Here is a 26111-nt window from a genome sequence, read left to right as displayed (position 1 = left end):
GATGCAAAACTCTCACAGGTATTCACAATATTCTAAAAGCCATTGACCTGTACACTTTAAATGGGTGAGCTGTATAATATGTGAATTGTATATCAATAAACCTGTTTTTAAAAAACTTCGTTAATGATCATGAAAAAAATTGTAATATGGCCAAATGAGGACTTTTGATTTCCCCCCCAAACTCCCTTCCTGCTGCCTTCTAAGGAGATGGCACCAGCCTTCATCAGGTGTTCCAACCAAATGACGTGGGCTCATCCTTGACTTGCTTTCCCTTAGACCTAAAGAAAAATCCCAAATCAACTACTTCTCACCACCCTTCACTACCCCCACCTTCCTCCAATCCATGACTACCCCTTCCCTTGGCTACTGCCCTAGACTCTCAATCATCCTCTCAGCCTCCACTCTTGCCCCCTGACAATTCAGCCATCCCCCAGCAGGCATAGGCTGCTTTTTAAAACATGTATCAGATCACGTTCCCTTGCTCAAAAATCCCCTGCATTTTTCCATCATATCTTGAAGAAATCCAAACATGTTATAAGGTCTCTGCCCACCTTCCCAGCTCTCCCTCCCTCTCCCCTCTTCATTCACTCCAGAATCCTGCTATTCCCCAAACATTCCAAGTTCACACCCTCCTCATGGTCTTTGTATGTGCTGCTTCCTCTGCCTGGAACATTCTTTCCATAAATCTTTGTGTGGCTCACTTTTTACCGGACTTAAATCTCTGCTCAGATGTCAACTCCTCGGGGAGACCTGCCTAAAGAAGCTTCTCACTTCACGCCCATGGCTCTCTGTCTCCTAACCCTGCTTTATTTTTTTATAGTGCTTATTACTATCTGAAATGCCAATTGATTTGTTGACATTTATTCTGTCTCCCCCCAGAGAATGCCACAAGAGTAGGATTTTTGTCTTCCTTGTTCACCACCATATCTCTCTACCTAGAACAGTGCCTGGCACATTTTAGGAGCTCAATAAACGTTTGTTGAATGAATCAGTGGATGTTCTCCCAGGAAGCAGCATAGAGAACTGACATTTCTCATTGACCATCACCAAGGCAACAGTAAGACTGCCATGTCCCGCTGGCCCTCAGAGCTGCTCCACTGCTGACTCTCTGCAGGGCAGCGGATTCCACAGAGGAAGAATGAAGAAGACTCCTTCTTAGTATCCAAGGCTGAGAAACCCTCCATCTCATATACTGCCCTCCAGTCCCCCTCCATAAGTCACTCTCCTTTGTCCAAACAGCCTTCCAACTACCTTCATATTTATGGGTGCACAACACATTTCCTTGTAACACTGGAGAGAATAGAGGATAGTGCTGTTATGGATAGGAGTGTGTCCCCCCAAAAAGATATGTTGAAGTCCTAATTCCCAGTGCCTATGAATGTGACCTTATTTGGAAATTGAGACTTTACCGATGTCATCAGGTGAAGATGAGGTCATTAGTGGGCCCTGATTCAATGTGACTGGTGTCCTTATAGGAAGAGGAAAATGCCATGTGAAGACAGAGACGCAACAGATGTCAGCATGTGACCGGCAGACACTGAAGGGCTGCAAGCCAGACAGTGCCTGGGGCCACCAGAAGCTGGAAGAGGCAGGGAAGGATCCTCCCGCTAGAGGCTCTGGAGAGAGCATGGACCTGCCAACACCTTGATTTCAGACTTCTAAACTGAGAGACACCAAATGTCTGTTGTTTTTAAGCCTTCCGGTTTACAGTGCTTTGTAGCAGCCTTAGGAAACTAACACAAGTGCCAATTTGCTGACAGAGCCCAGGGAAGTGCAAAAACTCCCAAGTTCCCTTCACAAACCCAGCAAGCCCCAAACTCTCTAGAACTATGCACGCCTGGACCTGGGTGGGTATTTTCATTTCCTGATATGCACGTGCAATCATAAAGAGGGGTAGAATGAATATATTCACGCCCATACCTCTGTTTCAATATGAATATAAGAATTCTACACACAAAAAATGTATTCCCTACTCCAATTACTACAATCAATTTCAGTGACATCCAGATTACAGGGACCCATATTTTGTGAAGATACTATTGTCCTTCTGTCTGCAGCTTCAAACACATTTTAGAACAAAGCTAGGTGTAAGTCTGTAGGAAGACGTAGAAAAATCTGTACATAGACATATAGATAAAGGCATCTCATAATTCTTTTGGATGAAACTCTCCTAATCCATAAAATCAATAATCTGAGTTTTGAGTTTCTGAGGATAAGGACCAAGGTGTACATAATATCCAGGTTTTAAGTGTTATATAAATACATGTCCATTCCTATAACCAGGGGAGAGCAGAAACCCTATCCTCTAACAGGCCCTAGAAGCAGACCTTGCCCCAACACTAACCAGAATGATAATGGCTCCACTTATTAAGTGTAACTAGGTGTGGGTTACTGAGCCAAGTGCTTCCTATGGATTTATTCCTCAAAGTAGCCCAATTAAGTAGGTGGAACTATTATACCCATTTTACAGATATTGAAACTGAGCCACTTGTCAAACGTGTGCCCGAGCAAAGCTTCAAACCCAGACAGTAGGACTGCAGAATCTGTACACTTAACAGTTGAGCTATACCGCTTCTCCTGGGCTAAAGCCTGTGGATTCAGTCTCCTTGTTGAGGTCTTGTGGGAGACTAATAATACATAGCAGCCCTATTTCCTGCATGAGTTCTGACCAACTGAGAAATAAAAGAGTTAGCAGGAGGCCAAACATGGCCTTTATGAATATAGAGACAGTGTTGGGAGAGCACAGCCTCGTGTGAAAGCCAGAATGGACTGGCCATCTGCCCTCCCTCCAGGCTGGACCTTGGCACAGCCGTCTGCTCCCACTGATCAGGGTGGAGAGAGAAAGTGAAAGAGAGCTCATTGAGAAATGAGGACCAATGGCTATCCGCCTCCTCTATAGAAGTGGAGGGAGTAGGGAGTATAGTAAAGGGCCAGGAGGTTCTAAGGAAAATCCCTCACGTGGAAACCAAAAGGTTGGGGAAGAAATGATCCTCTTGATCAACTCTCAAACTTTTCTCCATAAAGCCTCCTTCTATTGTCCCGTGGCCCTGGGCTGCCCACCAAGTGCTCACCCAGCCTTCTTTTCCAGGGCTGAAAATGATCCTTTATTCCTGGTGGAAGCCCCATGTGCTCAACAGTGTTACCATCACTCTGCAGGAAAATCAGGAGGAAGGCATCCTTTTGTACTTACACTGAATTAGGGAAGATGGAGCATCCCTCACTAAAGTACCACATCAATGATCCGGCCTGTTGACCCAAAGCAATGAATACCTACTGGAGGAAATTCAGGCCGTGGGATAGTATAGTGGGAGAGGTATTTTTGAACAGGGATAGCCTGCTCTAGTTACTTTAGGCAACAACCTATCACATCAGTTCTTGAGAATGGCTCTGCCCATCTACAATACCTAAAACAGAAATGGTCATTTCCAACGCTTTTAAGACTACTTTCCAGAGTCACAGGCCATGAAAATTCTCCTCGCCAACAAAGTAACATTAAACTCTCCCACATCTCCCAGTGGTTCCCTGGGTCTCCTGCTAGTCATCCCAGTTCATTTTATTACCTATATCAGTAAGGATTCTCTCTGCCTTCATATAACAGGAAAAACTCCCAAGTAATAACTTACATAAGAGGTGTTTAAGACTCTCTCAGGCAAAAAAAATATTCTAGAGTTGAGTGAACCAGGTTTAATTTAGTGGCTCTATGAAGTCCACAGGGAGCCAGGCTCTTCCCAGATCTCTGCTCCATCATTCCTAGAATGTAGTTCTTGTCCTCATGGTTCAGTATGGCTACTGGTACTCCAGCCATTATATCCACATTCCAGACAGCAAATATGGAAGAGAATGAGAAGGAGAAGGGTATGCCTAGGAGCCCCATGTATCACTTCCTCTCAAACTTGGGCAGAACCTAGTCACATGGTCACTCCCTATGTATCTGTTAGCTACTGCAGCATAACAAACAACCACTAAATTTCAGTGGCATCCAACACTAAGCATTTACTCCCACACATCTGCAGGTTGGCGAGGATTCAGCTCATTCAGTCTCATTCAGGCGTGTGTGCTTCAGTCTACAGGGGCTGGGCTGATTCCACTTCTCACCGCAGGTCTGTGTGTCAGCTGAATGACTCTGTCCCACATGTCTTTCATCTTCCTTGGACCACTGGGCTAGCCAGGACATGTTCTTCTCATAGCACAAAGGGGATGTGGAAACAGGCCAGGTCTCCTAAGGTCTAGACTCAAAACTGGCACACTGTCACTTCTGCTTACATGCTGGTAAAGTCAAGGGACAAGTACAATCTGTCCACGATGAGGACATAACCCGGGTGTGATTCGGATTGGGGTGAAAAAAGTAGAGCCAGTAGTCCATCTACCATACCTGGCTGCAAGGGAACTAGGGAATGTCATGTTTTGAATGGGTGACAACAAGCCTAGCTAAAGTCAGAAATGTTACTGAGGAAGGCAAGAACAGAAGTTCAGAGAAATTCAGTCTCTATGGCACTCCCTCACATTGTTCCAGCTTTTTGCAAAATACCAATACTGGTCTAGTGCAAGTTCATCATCATTCTTACCCTCACCCCAAGACACAGGGTGTATAAGAAGCACTCACCTGAAGGCAGGAAAAGAGAGGGACCGCGCACCGAGATTGTCACAAGCCTACGCTTAGCAGTGCTCTCCACTTTCAAGCAGGTGGGGCAGAGTGATCTTTTTTTATTTTTTATTATGGTCTCTTCTCAAAACCCACAGCCAAGAAAGATCAAATTCATACAACCTTGGAAGGTAGCACCCAAAGCTCTCTCGGTGCATCTCTCCCCAACACCAGCATGGGATGCAGATGGCATGCAGTCTAGATGCAAATGGTACAAATGAGTATCCCTCGTAAATAACCACAGAATGCCTTGGCCTCCCCTTCCTGAGTGAGAGGAGAAAGCAGGAGGAACCGAGTAATGGGATAAGAACATCCAGGCTGTCCTGAGAATCCTGAGTCCCACCTCAAGGCCCCACCTGTCCCAGCACCTCCCCTGGACTCTGAGAATTTGCCAAGATCCAGAAACTAACATGGCAGCACCTAGCAGGGCAAGACTCTCCAGGGCCATGCTCCAGCCTCTGTCCCTATTGGCTGGTGTCATCTCCATGCAGATTGCTCACATTTTTAAATATAACCCCTGATGGCCCCAGTCACATGAGTCAGAAAGGAGATTACCTGTAAACAGACCCCTATGTTTCTAGGTTTATGACCTGGTGTCTTGGTGTTCCTTCAAACATTTTGAAAAGGCTGGTTTCTTGCACAATCAAACCAGTGTTCTTGCCCCAGGTCTCTCCCCACTTCCACCCATCCTTGACACTGTGACCAGGTCAATGTTCCGAATGCACAGATCTGACTATAACAGTACATATGCAACATTTATCTGTGGTGTTAAATTTGCACATACAAATTTAACTTAATGCTCATAGCAATTATGTGAGATGGGTATAAGTTTTCCAACTGTACCAGTAAGAAAACTGAGACTGTGCTAATAAGATATAGAGCTGGCACTTGAACTCAGGGCAGTGCTTTGTCTCTGGCATCATGGATGCCTCTGCCAGGAAATACCTCTCCATGATTCAATAATCGTCCCCGGTAGCCTCTGAACTCTTCTTGTTGCCACTGAAGGCACCTGACTGTCAAGTCCTAAACTCCATTTTCAGCCTTAGCTCTCACTTCCACAAGCATATGTGATACTTTCCAATTTCACCCACCACTCTTCCTTGAAAGAGTCCTACCCTCATACCATCACTCACTTGCTTTCATCCACCTGGGAAGTTCATCCTAATACCTTCCTCATGGTCAAAACCCTCCCCATGTCCCTATCTCCTGAAGTCCTGCCTAATCCTCTCAGCCAGAAGGAATTTCTTCCTCCACATCCCCTCAGTATGTTCTTGTCCTAAATCCTGTGGCCACACTTGGTACTTGCCACCGCATGTTATGGCAACGTGTGTACCTGTCTTAAAGCCCCACTCACTCTGAATAACCTGGAGGGAGAGACCAAGTCTTACTCGTGTTTTTCCTACATGTTATAACACTGAGCTCTGTTCCTTGTACAGAGCCAGTACTCACTATTGGCTCATTTGATTAAAAAATGCATTTATTACCTACCGTGTCACAAATTGTTAGGTACTGGAACTATATTAACATCTTAACATAATTAAGACATTGAGTAGAGTGTAAAAATAAATACATGAGTGAATGGATCAATAATGATGAAAATTGATTCTGTTTCAATGCCGATCCACACTATATTCCAGATGTTATTTTCTCCTCATCCTACAAGCAACAGGAGAAGTTTTCTGCAAGAGGGAATGGGGCTGGGTTCAATGACTTACAATATGAAAATTCTCATAAAATTACAGATTACACTAAAAGGCAAGAAAGGAGCGGCCCAAACTACACACAGTCTCAGTTTATGCAGTAGAATGCGTAACTCAGAGACGTAAATCCACTTTTGTCAAGTTGAGAAAGGCACTGGAGGAGCTTTCTCCTGTAAAAGGCTCCTATGGTGAACCTTTCAGACAGCGCCTACCCACCCTACTTGCATTGCCTTGTAAATCCAGTTCCCACAAAACAGACTGTCATAGAAGAATCTGTGTATCAGAGATGCTGGAATAAATGACCTTGGACTTCTATGCAGCTGTGAGATTCTGAATGTCTGGTTCCAGGAGAGACATCTGGGGAGACGGAGGAAGGAGGCATGAACAAAAGCAGAGAACAAAGGAGCAGGAGTGAGCTCCTTAGGAAAATAGCCACAAAGTCCAGGGGGAGGAATAGTTGCCAAACAAATGAAAACAAGATGAAAGATTGGACGCAGGAAGCCAGGGGACGTATCAGAGCAAACACCGTTAGCTCCTTCCAGACAGATCCTTGTACCCTCTTTAACAGCCCAGAGTAGATCAACCTGCTACAGATGTGCGGTCGCTAAGCTTCCCACATTTCATCATCATCCCCATTTAGGGAAAGACTGTTTAAAGGGGTACATACACATATATACACTACTATATATAAACTGGATAACCAACAAGGACCCACTGTATAGCACAGGGAACTGAACTCAGTATCTTCTAATAACCTCTAAAGGAAAAGAATCTGAAAAAGAATATATATACACATACACATTCGTATAACTGAATCACTTTGCCGTACACCTGAAACTAACACATCATTGTAAATCAACTGCACTTCAATAAAAAAATAAATAATATAGGGCTATAAAAATACAACAGCGCATTTCCAAGTGAAATTCCATGGTGTCTGGGCTCTACTTTGAAATACACCAAAGAAATAAAGTTTCAGTTCAGAGTGGGGAGAGGGATACATGAAATAAACTTGGACATGAGTTGATAATGGTTGAAACTGAGGGATATGGACATGGGAGTTCATTATTCCACACTCCCCACTTTTATATATGCTTGAGAATTTTCCAGAAGAAGTTAAAACACAACTGAGCAAATACATCACAGGAAGGCAATCAAGGATGACAAGCCAGCACCAAATTCTCATGCCATGGAACGTTCTTCTTTCAAGATGAGGTCTTCACTGAGTTTGGTATTTGCGGCCCTGTCTGCCTGCTGAAGCACAGTATTACGGACAAGCCTGAGGGGGTATGTGGCAGTCTCCTTACCACAGGATGGACACCTATGCTCATGGCCTGGGGTTTGCAGCATCAGCTTCTGAGGGCATCTCTTTCCCCGCCAAGAGTGGCGCAGCTCATGCCCATAGCCTGCCCACGTGGCAGCTGAAGTTGGAGGTGGAATGCGAGTGTCTGTGTTTATTGGAGGAGGACAGGGTCAAGCTTCCGGGTTAACATGATCAGACAGGAGCGCCCAGCTGCCAGTCTCTACACATGACACCAGAGCTCAGGGCCCCTCTCTGGGCAGGGAATGTGCGGGCTCCACACACTTAAAAGGAGAGGAATGACATTTATTTATTTGCTTGTGTGTCGGTTTAATATGGGTAGTCTTTCTGCTAAGCTCTGTGTTCCATGAGCTCTGGGACTGTTTATTTTTTATTCAGTGTTGCCTGGGGTCTGACTCAGTGGAGGAGCAACGTAAATGTTTGCGGAACTGAAATAAAGTTGAATTGAAGATCGACAAAAATGGTCATTAAAACACACCCAAGGATTTAACTTGCCCAATCCTTCTGTTCAGATTCACTCAGATCCTCTCTCCCTCCCTCTCTCTCCTTCCCCACGAGGGATGATTAATAATTCAGCAAACAATAGTGCATTCCGATGGCTAAACAATAGTGCATTCCGACGGCTAAGAATATATCAATTTAATTGATATTTGTTTCTGCAGGAGTGCAATATCTCATTTTCCCAAGAAGGCACTTTTCCATTTCTGTTCCAGGTTTCTCCCAACAAAACAGATCAATCCTGGGAATACCTGAAGGCCATTTGTTAAGAAAGAAAGAATGTGGGTAACGGGTTTGAAATAGACACAATTCTGTAATCATCAGGCTAAACGCTGACATTTATTTAGGGTTTTGTGAACTCATACATTATTAGGATAAATTCTAATTTATATCAGTATATAATAGGCAAATATATAATACCATAAATTGCATTTGTACACATAGATACAAAATTTGAGGTAGGGCCTCAAGAATAATGACTCCTTAAATGAACAATGCACAGTATATAATATGTACTCTATAAGATATATATATGATGCATCATTTATAATGTAATATATTTTCTTCAAGTACAGTTAATGAAAAAATATAAGGACCTGATTAGGGAACATATCTTTATTCATAGGCGACAGGACCATGTAAGATGCCTGCATTTAGGACATTAGCCAAGTACACAATTTAAGAATAAACCTATTCCATGATAGGTCCATATAAAGTGCAAAAAAAGACCCCAAAAATGAGAGACAAAACAGTTCCTAGTCAGTTACTAGGTATCACCCTAACAATAAAATACACCTATAAGGCAAATGGTTACCTGAAGATGTATTTAATCCATAGCAGGCAAATCAAACCACTGCTTGCTCTTCAGAGGTGATGAATGCCCAATCTGAGAACACTTTCTCTTTCACTGCAGGCTGCTCAGAGGTGACCCGAGCAGAGACCACAATCCAAAATGACTTGGCCTTTCTGTACAGTTGAAGCAAAATCCAGGAAAGATAGGAAGCTTCACTTTTGCAAATCCTAGGGCCACTTTGCAGAGAAATTAGTATCAAGATTAAATCACCCAAACCTTTGCTCCCAGCCTGGAGGTTTTCTGCATGATACCTGGTATGAAGCATAGGTCACACTCATTCCATTCTCTGGCCTTGGTCTCTATTTCTCTGCAAGATAACCTACCACCCAGCCTGCCCTTGCTCGAGTCACCTGCCTCAAAAGAAGTGTGTCACAGACCCAAATCCAAGTGCAGCAGCAGTATGAGCTTGCCATCACGCTTACATTAAGCAACAGTTATTGTGCAAGTCTCTGAGAAGAGAATGATGACCGATAGCCAAGGGAACAAAGAGGAAAGAAAAATATCTTAATTTTAGGCATGGGAAAACCATGCTGACAGGTTAAGGTTATCAGGAAGCACTGAGGCACATGTAGATAACAAAATTAGAACTTAATTAAAGGAAAACTCCACTCCAGTGCAACATTAGCAAAGCCAACCCAAGTCTTATCCATTTCCGGGTCATTGTGTTCAGTGTGCTTTTAAAGTGCCACTCACTGAAAAACAAGTTGATTCCATTTCTGACATATTAAAAACACATTGGAAATTTCAAAGACGTTGAGGTCATCGAGATTTTGCACTGACCACAGATTTCATGCAATAAATAAATATAAAAGAAAAAGAGAAAAAAGACCAGACTGGACACATTTGTACATGGCAAACACACAGCCTTAAAGAGATTAAAGTTACTAATATGCAAGACAAATATTTGCATAAGAAGCCACAACACCAATTGTTAAGACACATACATTTTTCTTCTCCTTTAAGGATATTACAGCGTTACTGTTTTTAACATATGGCTTTTTTTTTTTTTTTCTGGATGGGTTTCTGGCATTTGTTGGTATTAGGAAATAATCTCACAAGTGGAAAATACCCCACCATTCTGCACAGTGAACCAATGAAAGTCTTTCCTCCGCAACTCGGTTTTTGCCTTTTTGATGGGGAACTCTCAAGTGGCACTTTATGACAATGCTGCTCATTTTATTTTTATTCGTTCATTTTTTTCCCTTCCACTTGACTGTGCATTTTAATAGCATGGAAACATCCATCTGGTCATACGCATCTCAGTTCTTAGCGTCCCAGCCAAGTCTAGGGGAGGTGCAGCACGAGTAGATTGGTGATGACTAGAAACAGCTCAGATACTGAACACATCTCTGGCAAGGAAAGCCTCAAAAGTTAAACATGACTGTAGAAACTGGCAAAACTAAACTCACAAGGTAACTATTTCCAGATAAGCTTAGAACCTTCCACCTTTAAGGAAACTGTACATAAAACTTGAAAGTTGTAGGAAAAAGGAAAAAAAAAACCAAAAACCCAGCTGCTCAGGGAACAGGTCCTGGGTCTTAACTGGACAAATTGTAATGAATACAAATGTCGCTGCCCCCAAATGCAAAACACACTAGCTAGTGAGGCTGTCCCCATTCTGACAATTAAGTTAACTTGCAGTGTGTACGAAACAAATCTGGCAGCATCCTTGAGTTTTTCCCCCTTTCTTTTAATCACAACAGCAATAATTAACAGAAACTGGGTTAGCATCCAGCATCAGACTCGAGTTTTAGCCAAGAGGCAAGAGAGGAAAGCCAAAAACCACTCATCCTGACACAAACATACCAGTCCGATGGGAGAATGCTAATTGATTTCAGCTCTCTTCTTCAACCTTCAAATTGGAAAGGCTGCAGAACATTTCCAAACCTAAGTCAGTCCTTCCTTCCTCTCCCACCTCATCAGATATCAACTGGAGAGGCTAATTTTTGGTACCACTATGCAGAATCTGCTACAGCAAAGGGGGCTTCTCTACGATATGGCTTTCTTGGGGAAACCAGCGTTAATGGCGGACAGGTCACTATGGGAAACACTGGGACAGGGGAAGCCACAACTCAGCTTCCTAAAGCTAAGTGTAGGGGAAGCTTAGGATTTAGTCTCTGTGATGGATTCTAGTAAGTTCTAGCTTTGGGAGGTAAGCAGAAGAAGAGAACGAGGAGGGGAAAGAACAAACGTGCCCTGCAAACAAAGGAGATGAAAAACCTAAAGTTCGAAACCCATCTTTGTTTCCTTTTCTGAAAGTTTCCACAGCCTACTCTTGAAAACCGGAAGTTCACGTCAGTGTTGGCAATGACAACAATATTTGCCCCAGAAAAGGGAGAGCTCGGTAAGATGAGCTGAGATTTTCCTTTTTCCTTAACAAATGAAGTCATTTTTTAAAAAGTGTTACTTTAAGGTCTGTTGTTGGGTTTCATTACTGTTCAACAGGATGAAAATGTCACATCAGTATACAAGATTTGAACTGAAAACTTTGCCTGAGACCCTGTAATATGAAGACAAACAAATAAGAAAATGATTGAAATGGTCTCCCCCAAGGAAACAATTTTAGGTTTAGATATTATCACTGTAAGGGAAAAAAAAAAAAAAAAAACCCAGACTACACTATACTACACTCACCATCTCTACAGTGATTAATAAGATATTTATAAAGACAGAAAACACCGCTACGAGTACACACTACGTGAACACATATCACATTACAGAAATCTCATATATGTATGTTCAGGATACAAGAAGATAATAAAGGTTACGGCTTCACCAACCTCTGCAGACATGTGATTCGCTCTCATTAGAGTGTGGTTATGAGTACTGTGAATTGGGAACTCTTAAAATTGAATTAGCTAAATGTAGTCTTAAAAGCTATAGCTTTAATTAGCTCACTTGCTACTGACCTAACCTGTACCCATCAGAAATCTCTGTAAATACCGTGACCTAAAATGTACTACCAGTGCAGTGAATATTGTGGTTACTTTCTCTTCAACTCTCCATTTCTTTGATTCTATGGCCAAAACCGGCATTGACTGTGAATGAAAAAATGAAGAGTAAAAACCGAGACGTTATGTTTTTTAAGAGTTTGTGTCTTATATATATAATATATAGACAGAACCAGGGTAAGTCTTGTTTTCCCAGAGGCTGAAAGACAAGGTAGCTACAGCTCATAGAAAGACATTTAGAAGAGAAGAAACATGGAGTGGTGTTGTTGAACCACATTGCCGGATGGCATGGAGAAACAAAAAGGGCACTCTGCTATGAATGTACAACTTTGGGCACAAATAATACGATGCCGAGGTGGAGGAAAGGATCCAAAGAATTCACAACTATGGTTATTCCCAAAAAAGACAACTGAGGGGAGAGAACCAACTCTTCACTGAGATTTGCAGTTTGCAGAGAGAAAGCATCTGAGTCCTTGGTACACTTGAGACAGTTGGTCCAGATGAAGGAAACAGAGCCCCAGTCATGAACGGAAATGGGAACTTCACCACCTCGGGGTGGGGGGGGTCCAAATCCACCGGTTCGTCTTACTCAAAACCATCTTCTGACCACTGCTGACCCTCCAAAGGTACCCAGTCCTGAAGTTTGTGTGTCGGAATGAAATCACTACATTGCTCAGATGAGTCCAAACTAACAGTCTGGTTATCCTGCCATTCTGCTGCATAAGCCTCACTGGCACCACCAGTGACAACCACAGAGGGCGCTTCTCTACTGACCAACGCACGCACATCTACTTGTGACTTCGCTGGAAAGCGCTCCCCTAGTTGATTCGAGCCTGCGGGGTAAACCCCACCAGAAACTGACAGCATGGACACAGGCAAACCGCTCTTCAAGTGGTCCATCTAGCTCCTGGCTACAGCATGCAACACCATGTCCTACTTTTCTAAGTCACCACTCTCGGGCACGGGTATGAACCGAGATGTGGGGAGACGGAAGAAGAAAAATGGGAAGAAAGCTGGGGAAAACACTAGGGGAAGGCAGAGAGGAGAAACGGAATCAAGTCTGGGCCATCCCATGCCATCGGACTAGCACTGGGTACCCAGTTCCAAATCCTTCACTGGCAGTTTGAGTCCCAGGGAGGAGGTTCCCAAAGGGTCGATCATGTTCTTGTAACGCTCCCCACGGTGCTGAGCTAAGAAGGGGCCCCAGTCCGGCTGCGGCGAGCACACCAACTTCAGCCTCTGCAAAGAAGCCAAAGACACACAGGGTCACAGAAGCAAAGCACCCTCTTCCCCCAGGCACCACCCACCCATCCCCAAACTGTGTGTGACCACATTCGCCAGAACACCTCCTGGAACCAAGAAGTCCCCCACCAAGAGAAGCAGTTAGGAAGATCAGCCCCAATAATTAACAAGGCCAGGGATCCAGTTAAGAGGAGACTTACTTTAGTTCACTTGAAATTATTTACATCACCCTGCAAGCAATATTACAGTTGCCCAGGGTTTGCCTTGCACAAGATTAATAGAGAATAAAGGGCCCAGATTTTAATTATACATTTTTTTCCCTCCAAATGGAGAGGATCTACAAGCTGCTCTCTCCATTGCCAAACGCAGTCTGCAAAGGACATGTACTCACTTTTGTTCTGTAGCCTCAACAGTGAGTTGTTACATCAAAATAATTGGATTTTGTTTAGCATATTTCCCCAAAGTATATAAATGGTCGGAAAAAAAAGCCCTCAACCACAAAGATACATTGCCAAGAGTGAGCAAAGATTTTAATTATCTGTTGACAAAAATATACGCTTCTGACTCGGTTCAGAAGTGTGGGTTCTTGCAGGCAAGCTAAAAATAATGGGAATGTCTCTAATCCGTCAACTGAACCTTTCACGGAAAACATAATTTGACTGGAGCATTTACTAGAAAAAGGAAAGAAAACATACTTCTGACTACATAAGAGGGAACAAGTGTTTATTACCTATTAAAGTGAAGCTGCTTCTTATAGCTGTTAGTTTAATCTCCCCTTAATCATCAGTTTGCAACCTTTGTGTCCCGAACCAACCATAATAAATGTATATTGCCGACTCATCAGTTTAAGACAAAAGTAGCAGAGGCTAAAGCAGCTTCTGTTCAGAGGGAAAGAGATTTCTGGGTCAGTGGGTAGGAGGTCCATCTGAGGCTCGGGCAAGCCATCTCTGGCGCTGAGGGGGCTGAGTCAATTTACCTTAAGGAGATACAGACAATCTCCTGAGGATGGAGACTGGAACACTGCTTCAGTACGAAGACTCCTAGATCTCCCTTTGTCAACTCTGCCTCCATCTTTAGCCCAGTAAAAACAAAGTCCACCTCCTCATCGCGTGGACATTCGTGTAAGGCGTTTACTCACATGCTCTCTTCCCATCTGCTTCTCCCCTCCGGAGCCTGCGAGAGACGCTCCAGGGCCCTCTCCTCCTCAATCTGGCTGGCCAAGAGCAAAACCCACCCAGCTGTTCTTCACTACCCTCATCAGCAGGTGTTTCTTTGCCTCGGTCTAATCCGATGCCTCTCAAGCTTGAATTTGCATCAGAATCACCTGGGGGCTCGTTAAACTACGGACCCCAGAGTCCTACTTCCCTGAGAGTCTAGTTCAGTGGAGCAGAGTTGCAGCCTGATCATTTGCATTTCCAACAAGCTCCCAGGTGGTGCTGACGCCGCTAGCCCCTGGGCCAGACCCCGAGCAGCACCGGTCTGGTCCAAAACGGCAGCCCTCTGGACCGCCAAGACAAGGCACTGCCGATCTCTTCCTAACACGTCTGAGCACGTGATTTCTCATGAATAACAAAAGCCTGACCACACTTCACTGGTGGCTCAGCAAGTGGCAGTCCCCCTTACCATCCTCTCTGGAGTGAGGGTGGGGAGTTTTTTGCATTCGAAATGGGAAATGGGTCCAGCAAGGGACTAACTGACAAAGACGACCAACATGCCTTATACCAGGCATGCCCTGGACCTTTCATTACATCCTTCGGGGATGGTGACATTTTAATCAGCTTGGACCCCTCAGCCATGCCTAACACAGGCATAGCAGGAAGGGGGAGTGATTTTAAACGTAATCGTAATAGGTGTTTTGGGAGGAGGCACCTCGGACAGAGAGGAACATCAGGAAAGGGGGAATCTGATGTGTGGTTAAAAACCAAACACTGGGATTTAAGCTCTGGATGAGGGGAGAGGAGGGGGAAGCACCGGGAGAGAGGTGACACTCTGATCGTTTATTCCCCAGAGCCGTCACTGCTCTGAGGAAGAGTTTAATAACAGCTTGGCCTGTGGACTGGCTGAGTCCCTCCATTAGAGGAATAATACATCATAAAAATGGGTTTAATAGAAACGGTAGCAACTGTAACCACTTAATCACCATGTCTCCCCTTAGAATAAGTTCACCAAATCTTTTGTTTTTTTAAAGCACAGACCTCTCAGAGCTTCTCCCCTGGGAGGGGACGGCAGGAGTGGGAGCTGATACGATTACCTCAATAAATCTGCCAGGAGCCAGATGCATTTTGATCACAAACATAATTGGGATCCAGATAACGGAACAGGCGAGCATTAGCCATCCGAGCACCATAGACCAGTTAGGGTAGCGGTAAGAGCCATAGGTCATGGGCTCCCACTGGTAAAAGCTGAAGCAAAGGATAAACTGGGAAGAAAAGAGAAACACACGCGTTAGGGTGGGGATGTGAAGTATTCCTTCAACAGTCATGTATTGGACGCCTGCTGTGAGTCGGCTGCTTTTTTGTCTATTGTCTCATTTTACCCCAATAACGACCCTGAAAGGGAAGTATTATTACTTCATTTTCTAAATGAAGAAACTGGATTTCACAGAGACGAACGTGACACACACTGAGTCGCTAATTCTGCATTTGCCATCCCATAAAAGCTGAGCTATGCATATGGGTGTCTATACACACAGACTGGCTGAGAGGACGATTTTAAAGGCTATACACCGAGGTGACGGAGGGGTGGAGGCAGGAGAGGGGATGGTGGGTGTTTTTAAGGAGAGGGGTGTCTCTGCTGTCTATAATGGATAATCAAGCTTTTGTTATAAGGAAAAAATCCGTTAGATTAATGTGAAAAATGAATCAAACCCACTTCGCTTTCACCTTGAATGGGGAAGAGCCCATCTGCAGGAGCTGCCTCTAAAGCCGGCTGAGAGGTCCCCAGGCAGTGGCTGAGCAGGAAGGTGGGTCCTATAATCAGCTGTGGGACAAAGAGAGTGGAGGCCCAGCCCACCCCTCAACTGATGCAAGGTGAACGGGCCTCGTCAGCAACCCGTGAGCCGAGAGGCCGGGGACAGGCAGGCCAATCCCAGCTCTACCACTAATTGGCTGAGGGACCTGTATGTCTCAGACATCTCTGCTATATAACAGATCCACTTCACACCAGGTGTACAACACAGGGATTTTCTGGGAACAACGGTCTGGTATTTACTCAGGAGCCCCCCCTCGCTTTTAGGAGAGGTGATGATGCGTTGCCTGCCTGTTTTCCCCCATCACCGCACACTTTGGCTGGCAACAGTGATGCGAGCCCTCTGAAGTCTTGGTTAGTGCAGCTGAGGAGGAACAAGGCGACAGATATGCTGGAAAAAGCGGCACCGAAACGGACAGAAGAGGGTTTCTAACGCTCTAGCCAAGCCTCTGTAGGGGGAGGGGGCACTGCCCTCAGAAAATTGAGCTCTTCCCTGCGTTTATCCCGCCTATGGCAGCCTCCGCCTAGAACAGTGTACCTGCCTAAGCCCTTTCCTCCTCCTCAGCTCTCTCATTCTGTCTTAAGCAGTAAAAGAACTGCCTGAAAATGATTAGAGGGAATTATGTCAGGCAAGATCATATATGGAAGTGTTGGGGGAAAGTGTGAAGCATTAGACAAATGTAAGGCATCTGTATGATTGCTGTAAAGCCCAGGCTGCCGGGGCAAGTGATTATTTCAATGCAAGAGCAGTTCAATATATGGATTCGAAGCAACATGAGAACGAAGACAGTGATTGAGAAAACTGCTCCTATAAGAGATATCTCCTCTAGGCGCCCTTTTAAACATTTGCCCCTAGAGTTATAAGCTTTATTAACCAGTCTATTGGAAGTATGGCCTAATGTAATTATGGTAAGGCACCCTTTTAAACATTTGCCCCTAGAGTTATAAGCTTTAACCAGTCTATTGGAAGTATGGCCTAATGTAATCATGGTAAGTTGCTCCATTTCATTTGCTATATAAATAGCAATACATCTGCTTATGTGTGTGCATGATTCAGTAACGTGATCTGCCTATGTATACAATAATTGCACACAGAATATTTATAGCTCTATAAACCCATGAAGGCACATATAAAAATGATCAATTTTATTTCAGGGTTTTTGAAGTCATTTAAACCCATAATCTCAGCTCATTCTAGCCTACTACAAGATAGCCATGTTACAGAAGGGCAAATGGCAAAAAAGAAGGGTTAGCCTTGGTCCTTTGATACCCATTTCCTGTTACACAAATATCACATCAAATTTATCTGTGCAAACTTGGTCTTGCCATCAATTTCCCTCTGCCAAGTCAGGTATGACAAAAACCCTGCCCTCAGATGAACCTGGCCATAAGAAAGGATAATTTAGCCACCGAGCCAGGGACTTCTCCACAGGTTTCTGAGGTGAGTTTTATAATGGAAATCGAGTAAAACACAGTACAGTTGAGGAACTTTCTCAAAAAAACACAGCAAGTCCCTAGAATCCCTTTCGCCTGACATTCTGCTCCTAAAGAAGATTAGGATTATTTTAATCCAGACTTGGCCAAACTCCACTTGGAGATGAAAGCAACTAGGCTTTTAGAAATGTATTAGAAATGTATTTAGAAATGTATTATCTTGAAGCCTAGGTAGCCTTGGATTCCATTCTTATTCTGCCCTCTGCAAGCCTTGTGGCCTTGGGCAAGCTCCTTAGCCTCTCCAAGCCTCAGCACAGGCAACTGTAAAATGGGGGAAGAATCACCCACCAATCAGGTTGGGAGCTTGAGAGACATAGTTAATAAAGCAGCTACCACAAGTCATCCTGCTGATGATGATGATGATGATTATTATTATTATTATTATGTGATCTGCATCTGCAGAATATAATAAGATTATCTGAAGCTTAATCTCTTCCAAGACAGGAGGGAAAGGTCGGTAGAATCTGGAACAATTTCTAACTTTGATTCCATCCAAGAATAAATTGTGTGTAGTATTAACTGAGGGACGTGGCAAAGCTCAGCAGAGGTGGGGAAGAGCGGGGAGGGGGGCCTCCCGTCTTCCTCCCAGGAGATGGGTAATTCCCCAACCTCCACACACACTTCAGTCCTGGATTCAAGAAACTGAAAAGTCTACCTTAGTCCTTTTCAACTCTCATGCCCCAAATCTGGTGGGACTTTTCAGATAAATTACAGCCTCTGAAATGTGAGTACAGATGTGGGCTTCTGTGTGATGTCTTCCTGTCAATGCAGAGGGAGGTAAACGCTGAATGGTTTTTCTGTCTAAACGTCTGTCTTTTCAGAAAGAAATTGAGATGTTTTGATTAAAACTCACTCTGTGACAGTTTGGTTTTTTTTTTTTTTAAGGAAAATATATGTTTTCTCTACAGTTTTACTGTCTTGTTTTCCTTTAAAGAAGCTGGTACAGTGTAGTAAAAGGGTCTTAATCTGGTTTCTAGTGCCACCTGCTGGTCCCAGAAGGAACTACAGCCAGCTTCCTGCAGCCCTTGCCCAGATGACACCTACAAGCCAGGGAGGAAGAGAGGGAAAGGCAAGGTCTCTGTCAATTACTGTGCTTGGAGAGTAGATGGAGGCAAAGCCAGGAGCTGGGGCACAATAAAGGAGGTGACAGGATATGCCTGTAAGTCCCTATGCAGATTTACTGGCACATGAAGGGCTCTGATCTTTAAGAAGATGAATGTCAGATGATCTCAAAATGTCATCATCACACTTGAGGATGATAAGATAGTCCTCAAAAGCAATAAAAATGAACAATAAAAGTTTAACTTCTGCTATACATATTAGTTGTAGAGTAGCTGTGTTGAGCAGTGTTTAGGATTAAGTGTTCTGGAGCCAGACTGCCTGGGTCTGAAACCAGGCTGTTGCTAATTATAGTTGTACAATCCTAGGCAAGTCACATAACCTCTGGGTGTCAGTTTCCCCATCCGTAAAATGGAGATGATTATAATACCAACCCCTCAGAGCTGCTGTGAGGGAGAGATGAGGTGATACATATAAATCAGCAGCCCCCAACATTTTCGGCACCGGGAACCAGTTTCATGGAAGGCAATTTTTCCACGGATGGGGGTGATGGTTCAGGCAGTAACGTAAGCAATGGGAAGCGATGGGGAGCGGAAGATGAAGTTACACACACTCACCCACCGCTCACCTCCTGCTGCGTGGCCCGGTTCCTAACAGGCCACAGACCGCTACCGGTCCTTGGCCCAGGGGTTGGGAACCCCTGATATAAAGCACTGTGCACAGAGCGTGGACCCCAGTTAGCACATGGCAAATGTGATCACGTGAGGCAGACCGATATAATGGGAAATGTTCCATAGGGATGCTCCAAACTGCGCATGCGTCCTAGCTCTGCACCCGATCAGTCAAAGCACCTTTAGGCAAGGTGCTTCGCCTCTTCAAATCTGCGTTTCCTCAGCTGAAAGACATGAGTAATGCTCATCTTACCAGCTCCACAGGCTCATCTGTATGTAGGCACAGGTCTTGTTCAACATAAAGCATCACATATGCACGCAAGGTGCTACCCACAAGACAAAGCACACGGTCCTTACCGTTAAAATGGTTGGAGTAACAAACGCCCAGCAGACTTTCCAGAAAACGTTTGGCTGGAATCCAATCATCATCTCGATATCTTCACAGAACCTCTGCAAGCCTGCAAAGAGACCAACGGAGATCAAGCATGAGGTGCCATGGCAGGGGACGGCATGAGAGCCCCTCACTCGGGTGCCGTTGGCTGGGACGGCCCCATCCTGGTGTCAACGTGACCCCTATTTATTCAGGAAACCATCAGACAAATGACCCGCTGCCGGGAAGATTAAGGCAAATGGGACATTTAAACAGATAGTAAACACCCTCTGCAGTGAAGTTCAAAGTGAGATGTCGTCCCACCATGACATCTAAAAGGCTCCATCCCGGCCTGCCCCGGGAGTCTCCACACTGCCACAGCCTGGCAGAGTCACCCGTGCGGCTGCTTTCGGAGGTAGGCTCATGGGCTCAGCAACCAACTCTGACAAAGCCAATTAAGACTGTGATCGATAAGCACAGTGTGTTAGGAAAGCCTTGGGAGTTTGAGGGAGACTCGCTGTATGCGGCTTTTTACCCCTCACCCTCACAAGGACACTCTCCCATGAGTCAGTTTATCTCTGCTCTATGTAAGATACTACAGGCAGGCAAGAACCAAAGTGAATGCCACGTGGCCATCACCCACTTTGTTGGAACTCAGAGGACTGTGATCTTCTTGGTCGCTGATCAACATAACTACGTAAAGTGAAAAGCAGACAAGAGAGTTATTCTCAGGACCCCATGTAACCGGCATCCACTCTCTGAAAGGAAAAGCGACACAGGATGTTTGAGGAGGGAACGGTTTCTTGTATTGTTTCCTGAGCTCATCAGAAGCACGGCTTTCTCAGAACTGCGGGATCGCTATGCTGAAGGCACTTGAAAGGGCCCCAAGTTCAAGCCCTTTCATAGTCGGCGGTTCTGACTGGTGGCCCCAAATCATGGGCCACCACAGGCAAGAAGTGCACACTTTGAGCAGCTGACCTGACCATCTTTGGGTTGGTTTGTTTGTCTCCTTTCATGTCATCAAACACCTTCAAGCAAGTGGCCTCTGGACAGTAGACCCTCTGGGCATAAGTGAGGGGTGAGAACAAAAAAAGAGACAAAAGTCCAAGATGAGGCCCCCAGAAACACACATGAGATCCTGAAAGCAGGCCTCAGTTCTTAAAAGATTCTAAAAATGTCTATTATCATTATCAATCCTGTTACCAGGCTATTAAATCATCCCCAGGAGATGACGGTGCACAGGCTCGCCTGGGGAAATCGATGTGACAGGGTTCGAGGTTAGACAGGGTTCAAGGCTATACAGAGAGCCTCCTACGGGAGGAGGGGGGTGGCAGTAGAAGTGCTCAAGCTCCCCCAGAGGGGACCCAGAGCTGGACCCAGAGCTGCAGGAAGGGGTGGATGATGGGGGCCCAGTTTCAGCAAGAGGCAGTTGGATGCTAAGGAGAAGTGCTGGGACTGAAGGTGAGATGGCTTGGTTTCCAGAGTCAGCTCAAGCCCTGGAAGACAGCTCTCTCCGTGGGCCTCCCGCGAGGGCGCTGGACGACAGGCCTCTGCCTTCAACAGGCTCCACGTCCCTTGACTGCTCTGCTTGTTCCACAAATGTGGCCCCCCAGACGCAGCCCCGGGACACCAGCTGGGAGCCACCAGGTAAGCCTCCTGCCCCTTGCTCATTCCTGAGTCAGGCTCTCCCGTCCCTCCATCCTCTGGCTGCTCCAGCTCCCACCCAGCACAGCCCGCCCACGCCCTGACTCACGCCCGAGCCCCCACCTGAGTCCCTTACAGCTTCAATGTCTACCTTCCCCTCCGGCCTTTGTTCCTATGGCTTCCTCTGCCTGCTCTATCCTTCCCGCTGGTCCAGATCCCTCTTCAAGGCTAATGTTTTAAATTTTTTTTTATTGGAGTATAGCTGCTTTTACATTGTTGTGTTACCTTCTGCTGTACAGCAAAGTGAATCAGCTAAACATATACATATACCCCTCTTTTTTGGATTTCCTTCCCATTTAGAAGGCTAACTCTTGATAGAGGACTTGATCTTGGGGCCTGGAGCATGTGTATGGAGACTTGCCTGCAGCAAGACCTTGAACCTGGAGGGGTAAGAGAGCTCCAAAAGGGATCAGAGCAACTGTTTCTCACTGAATTAGCAGAAAAATAGCAGCAAAAGAAAAAAAAAAAAAAGTGGTGAACTCATAGCAACTGTTCTAGATTCAAACCGACAGATGTGGTGCCCAGAAATGGGCCCACCACAACCTCCATATAACCAGCCAATCCTGAACTGTAAATCAAGGACCTCCTTCAACCAACCGATCACTTTCACCCATGCAACTTTGCGGCTTTTGTCTTTATGAACCATACCCTTGCCCTTGGTCTGAGTACGGTCTTCCAGGGGCTGCTCTCCCCACTGTGTGGCCAGGGCCAACCTCCTAGCCTGTGAGCCAAGCATTCATACAGGGCTTGGTGCTCAGGAGGGCGCCATCCCTGGATTAATCTTAATCTCTCCTGTCGCCATCTTGAAACTCTTGACAATTTTTTAACACAGGGCTCCACATTTTCATTTTGCACTAGGTCCCACAAATTAGGTCTCCAGTCCTGTGTGTATCTCAAATATTATTCTCTTACAGTTAATGTAATGTTTTGGCTGCATCTCTTAGAGCCAAAACCCTATGTGTGGGCTCAGATTTTCCCTGCCTTGGTTAGCAATAAACTCAACACTAAGTCTCGTCTTTATCTACTTTTATATTCTTTTATCTCCAAAACTCCACCTTCTCAAAGTTTTTCTGGATACCCTGGCCCTCCTTTATCTCTGGGCAGCAAAAGCGCACAGCTGGGATGCATAGCTTAGCACTGGCCTTCTTCTCAATGTACAAAGTAGATTTGCTCTTCCTGGCAGCTAGTTGGAAATATCCATGAATATAGAAAACTACCTCTGCTCTCCCCACTTTCCTTGAAGCATGCAGGGCATACAGTGAACACTTAATAAATACCCGTTGAGGACTTCCCTGGTGGCGCAGTGGTTAAGAATCTGCCTGCCAATGCAGGGGACACGGGTTCAAGCCCTGGTCTGGGAAGATCCCACATGCCACAGAGCAACTAAGCCCATGCAGCACAACTACTGAGCCTGCGCTCTAGAGCCCGTGAGCCATGACTACTGAGCCCGCGTGCCACAACTACTGAAGCCCACGCGCCTAGAGCCCGTGCTCCCCAGCAAGAGAAGCCACCGCAATGAGAAGCCCGCGCACCACAACGACGAGGAGCCCCCCACTCGCCGCAAGTAGAGGAAGCCCGCGCGCAGCAATGAAGAACCAACGCAGCCAAAAATAAATAAATAAATTTTAAAAGATATTGTTTAAACACAGGCATACCTATGTGAGTTATGAATGGACTGAAATCTCTTGTTCCTAATGTTTTCTGAACCCCAGCAAATGGAGCTGGGGGAACTTATACCCTGAATGAGAGGTGGACAGTGACATTTCAGCCAAGAACATATGTGAAGATGGAGCTCGGGGAGGGGGACCAGAGAGGAACAAAATTAAGCTTGAATTTGTGGGGTTCCGGAGAGATCATGTGTTTTGTTTTGTTGTTTTGTTTTCTTTTATACTAAAAACAAAAACAAAAAAACTTTGAGGCGTTCAGCCTGCAGGATGGACAACCAGAACTGGAGAATGACATATTCCATCCTGTAAAAGTCTTTGCCTGTGTGACTCTAACAGCCCTCACAAGGATGTGGAGAAAGACAGAGTGGGGGTAGGATGTGAAACAAGTAACTGATCAACATGGAAGAAAACAGATCAAGACAATTGAGCATACAGTGATTTGGGGGAAATGCACAGTGTGAAGCCAAGCAGATAAGCAGGCAGCAGGGCTTTGTGGTGGCAGGTCAATCCTATGGTCCCCCCAGCCAGAAAGTCCCTGTATTGGCTCCCAGGAAAACGCAAATCACTTCTCCAAAGCGACTCTATTAGGTAAGAGTCTGTTAAAGGGATTGTTCCTACACCAAACTCAGGGAGTTCCACTTTTCTAGCTACCTCAAAGCCAAATATTGGCCTTTGAAGAGTGTTGCCTTGAGAACCTGAATCAGATATTTTGATCTAAAGATAAAACTTGAAAATTGTACCTACTGTATTTTAAATGTTTGAATGGCAACCTCTAGAATCTAGACTCTAAAGATCATTAGAACTAAGAAGAAAACACAAATCTCTGCAATCCACCTACATATTTTTCAAATTCAGCAGCCAGGATGGGGGGGATCAAATCAGTCGGGTTCATTTTCACTCTTCACAGGTTCATGTTCAACTTCCTTAAACTAACCTTGCATTTGTTTGGGGCCTCATCATCTCAATAAAGAATCCAGTGTCCTCTGTAGCGTACATTATATATTTGTGCAGGATTTTGCTTTCACCTCTAACAATTATGTTAGCTTATTTCAAATATTTCTTCTAAGAGTTCCTTCTTAGAATTCCATCCAGGTCCAAATCAGAGGTTCACACCCACATCCGACACAGTAGCAGTCAAGTTCACCTTAAGCTCAGCACAGAGTCCACCTGGACCTGGAAGCTGGCCCAGCACCAGCCCTCTAGCGGCCAGGCGATTTCCTGGGTGGTCCCGCAGGAAGATTAGCAGAGCCCAGGGACTGAAGCACTCAGGACTTATTTTTTCCTTCAGAACCAAAAAAATCTACCACCAGTTTTATATGGAGGCTGGGGGGAGCTACTTAAGTTCTAAAAATAGAGATGTTAAAAGGTTTCTGTTTTAATGATGCTTGTAAACCACACTGAACAGCCCTGTTTTATCGGAAAGAATTGTGCAAATGTGTCTTTTGTGGCAAATAGCAGCGAGGATACAGACCGCAGAGGAGGTCAATGATATGGCCACCTGCACTTGGGCCAGTGCTGCAACGAAGAGCTTTCCTGACTTTGCCAACAGACCATCTGGTGACTTTAGCCTATATATAGACCCATGAGGGCTTGAGTTTCCAAAGGAGGGCCCCAGAGGCCTCTCCATGGCAAAGGCTTTGGTATCTGGGCAGAAAGTTAGGATTGTGCTAGATTGGCTGGGTTTCTGTCACTCTCTGCTCAGGTAGGAAGCTCTTTGAAGCCTCACCCTAAATGCAGGTCCTCAATCACAGTGTCACTGCAGGCTCCAGGCTGTCTCATCAGCCCAAAGTGTTGGCAGTTCGGCCTCTGATCCCACCACGACAGCTGGCATGCCTGCCCGCTTCTCTGGCCAGAAACTAAACTCTCCCTGCAGTGGGGATGTAATCTCCAGCTGAGACAAAGTTCGCTTCTGCCAACACCTAACAATGACTACAGTATCTTCCTCTTTCTAGGGCACCTAACGTTTACGTGAGAGGTTTCCTTTTTATATTTTGATTCCCCATCACCCTCCATTTTAATGCGTTTTTCAGGCAAGCAAGAAGCTGCTGAACCCTGATGGACAGGAGGCTAACAATTACATTAAAAGCAAGATGCTCACACCAAGGACATCCTGTATCCAAGTGATACCCTGCCTTTCTTTTTACCATCTCTTTTTGGTTTTGAAGTACAGATGGATCATCTGAGTTGGCATTTTTCACCTTCCTGGTATTTGCTAAGGAGGCCTTATCTATATTAGGGACGATTCTGAGACTTCGAGGCACAGGGAAGTCAGCAGTGCCTTGAACCCAATAGGACTTGCCTGTGCTGACCGGCGGTGCACACAGGAACCCAGGAGATCACCCGGTGAGACGCCCTCCCCCGCACGCACAGACACCTCCCCGTGAAGGGCAAAGATAGCATCCGCTGACTTACCATTCCCGTTCTTCAAGATAATGGCCCTGCTGATTATGGGATGCAGGTTGCTATGGTGATATTAAGAAGGGCTAATCTGTAAGGGAACAGGCAGTTTCTTCCTGGGAAAATCTGGGATTGAGATCTTGTATCACAGGCTCCCATGATGCTAACAAAGTCTCCTAAGGATCTGTGAGGCCTGTGTTCTCTTTTCTCACTAAAGTATCCGGGAACCAGCCATGAAGCTTCTCCTCACCTCAAGCTACAGGACGACTGCAGCTACCAAGACCTCAAAATACAAAAGAAGCCTTCCCCCACCACCCAATCTGGCCATTGTCCTCAGGCATTAACGATGGTTCACTTGCCAGACCACACCCAAAGGCATGTCCCGGTCCTAGTAGTTTCTGGTACAAAGAGTACTGAGTTTCACCATCAGCAGTCTTTTGCTTCTCTATTAAATCTAGAGCCCAGTGGTCCTGAGGCAAGTTGGAAATAAAGGTGCAGCTCTCTTGTGTTTCCTAAATAGCTGCAATGAAGCCCTTTCATCGTCTCACTAAATACGGGAAACCTGCTTGCCAGGG

The 26111-nt window shown here is 45.3% G+C and overlaps 1 protein-coding gene across 1 annotated transcript in view; it reads right to left on the bottom strand.

Annotated features, from left to right (window-relative positions):
* Positions 1 to 12875: 12875 nt before the first annotated feature.
* SLC6A5 (solute carrier family 6 member 5) overlaps positions 12876 to 26111 on the bottom strand; it is a 53970-nt gene continuing 40734 nt past the window's right edge. The window contains exons 15-17 of the mRNA XM_007122979.3: positions 19756 to 19856; positions 15459 to 15626; positions 12876 to 13204 (exon numbers count right to left, since the gene is read on the bottom strand). Of these exons, the coding sequence (XP_007123041.2) occupies positions 13049 to 13204; positions 15459 to 15626; positions 19756 to 19856 (425 nt within the window). The 3' untranslated portion in view covers positions 12876 to 13048. The remainder of the gene's footprint in view (positions 13205 to 15458; positions 15627 to 19755; positions 19857 to 26111) is intronic.

Source organism: Physeter macrocephalus, chromosome 16 (genome assembly GCF_002837175.3).
Source record: "Physeter macrocephalus isolate SW-GA chromosome 16, ASM283717v5, whole genome shotgun sequence".
NCBI lineage: Eukaryota > Metazoa > Chordata > Mammalia > Artiodactyla > Physeteridae > Physeter > Physeter macrocephalus.
The sequence above is the reverse complement of the archived record's forward strand: the minus strand, read 5'-3'. Positions and strand labels throughout refer to the sequence as shown.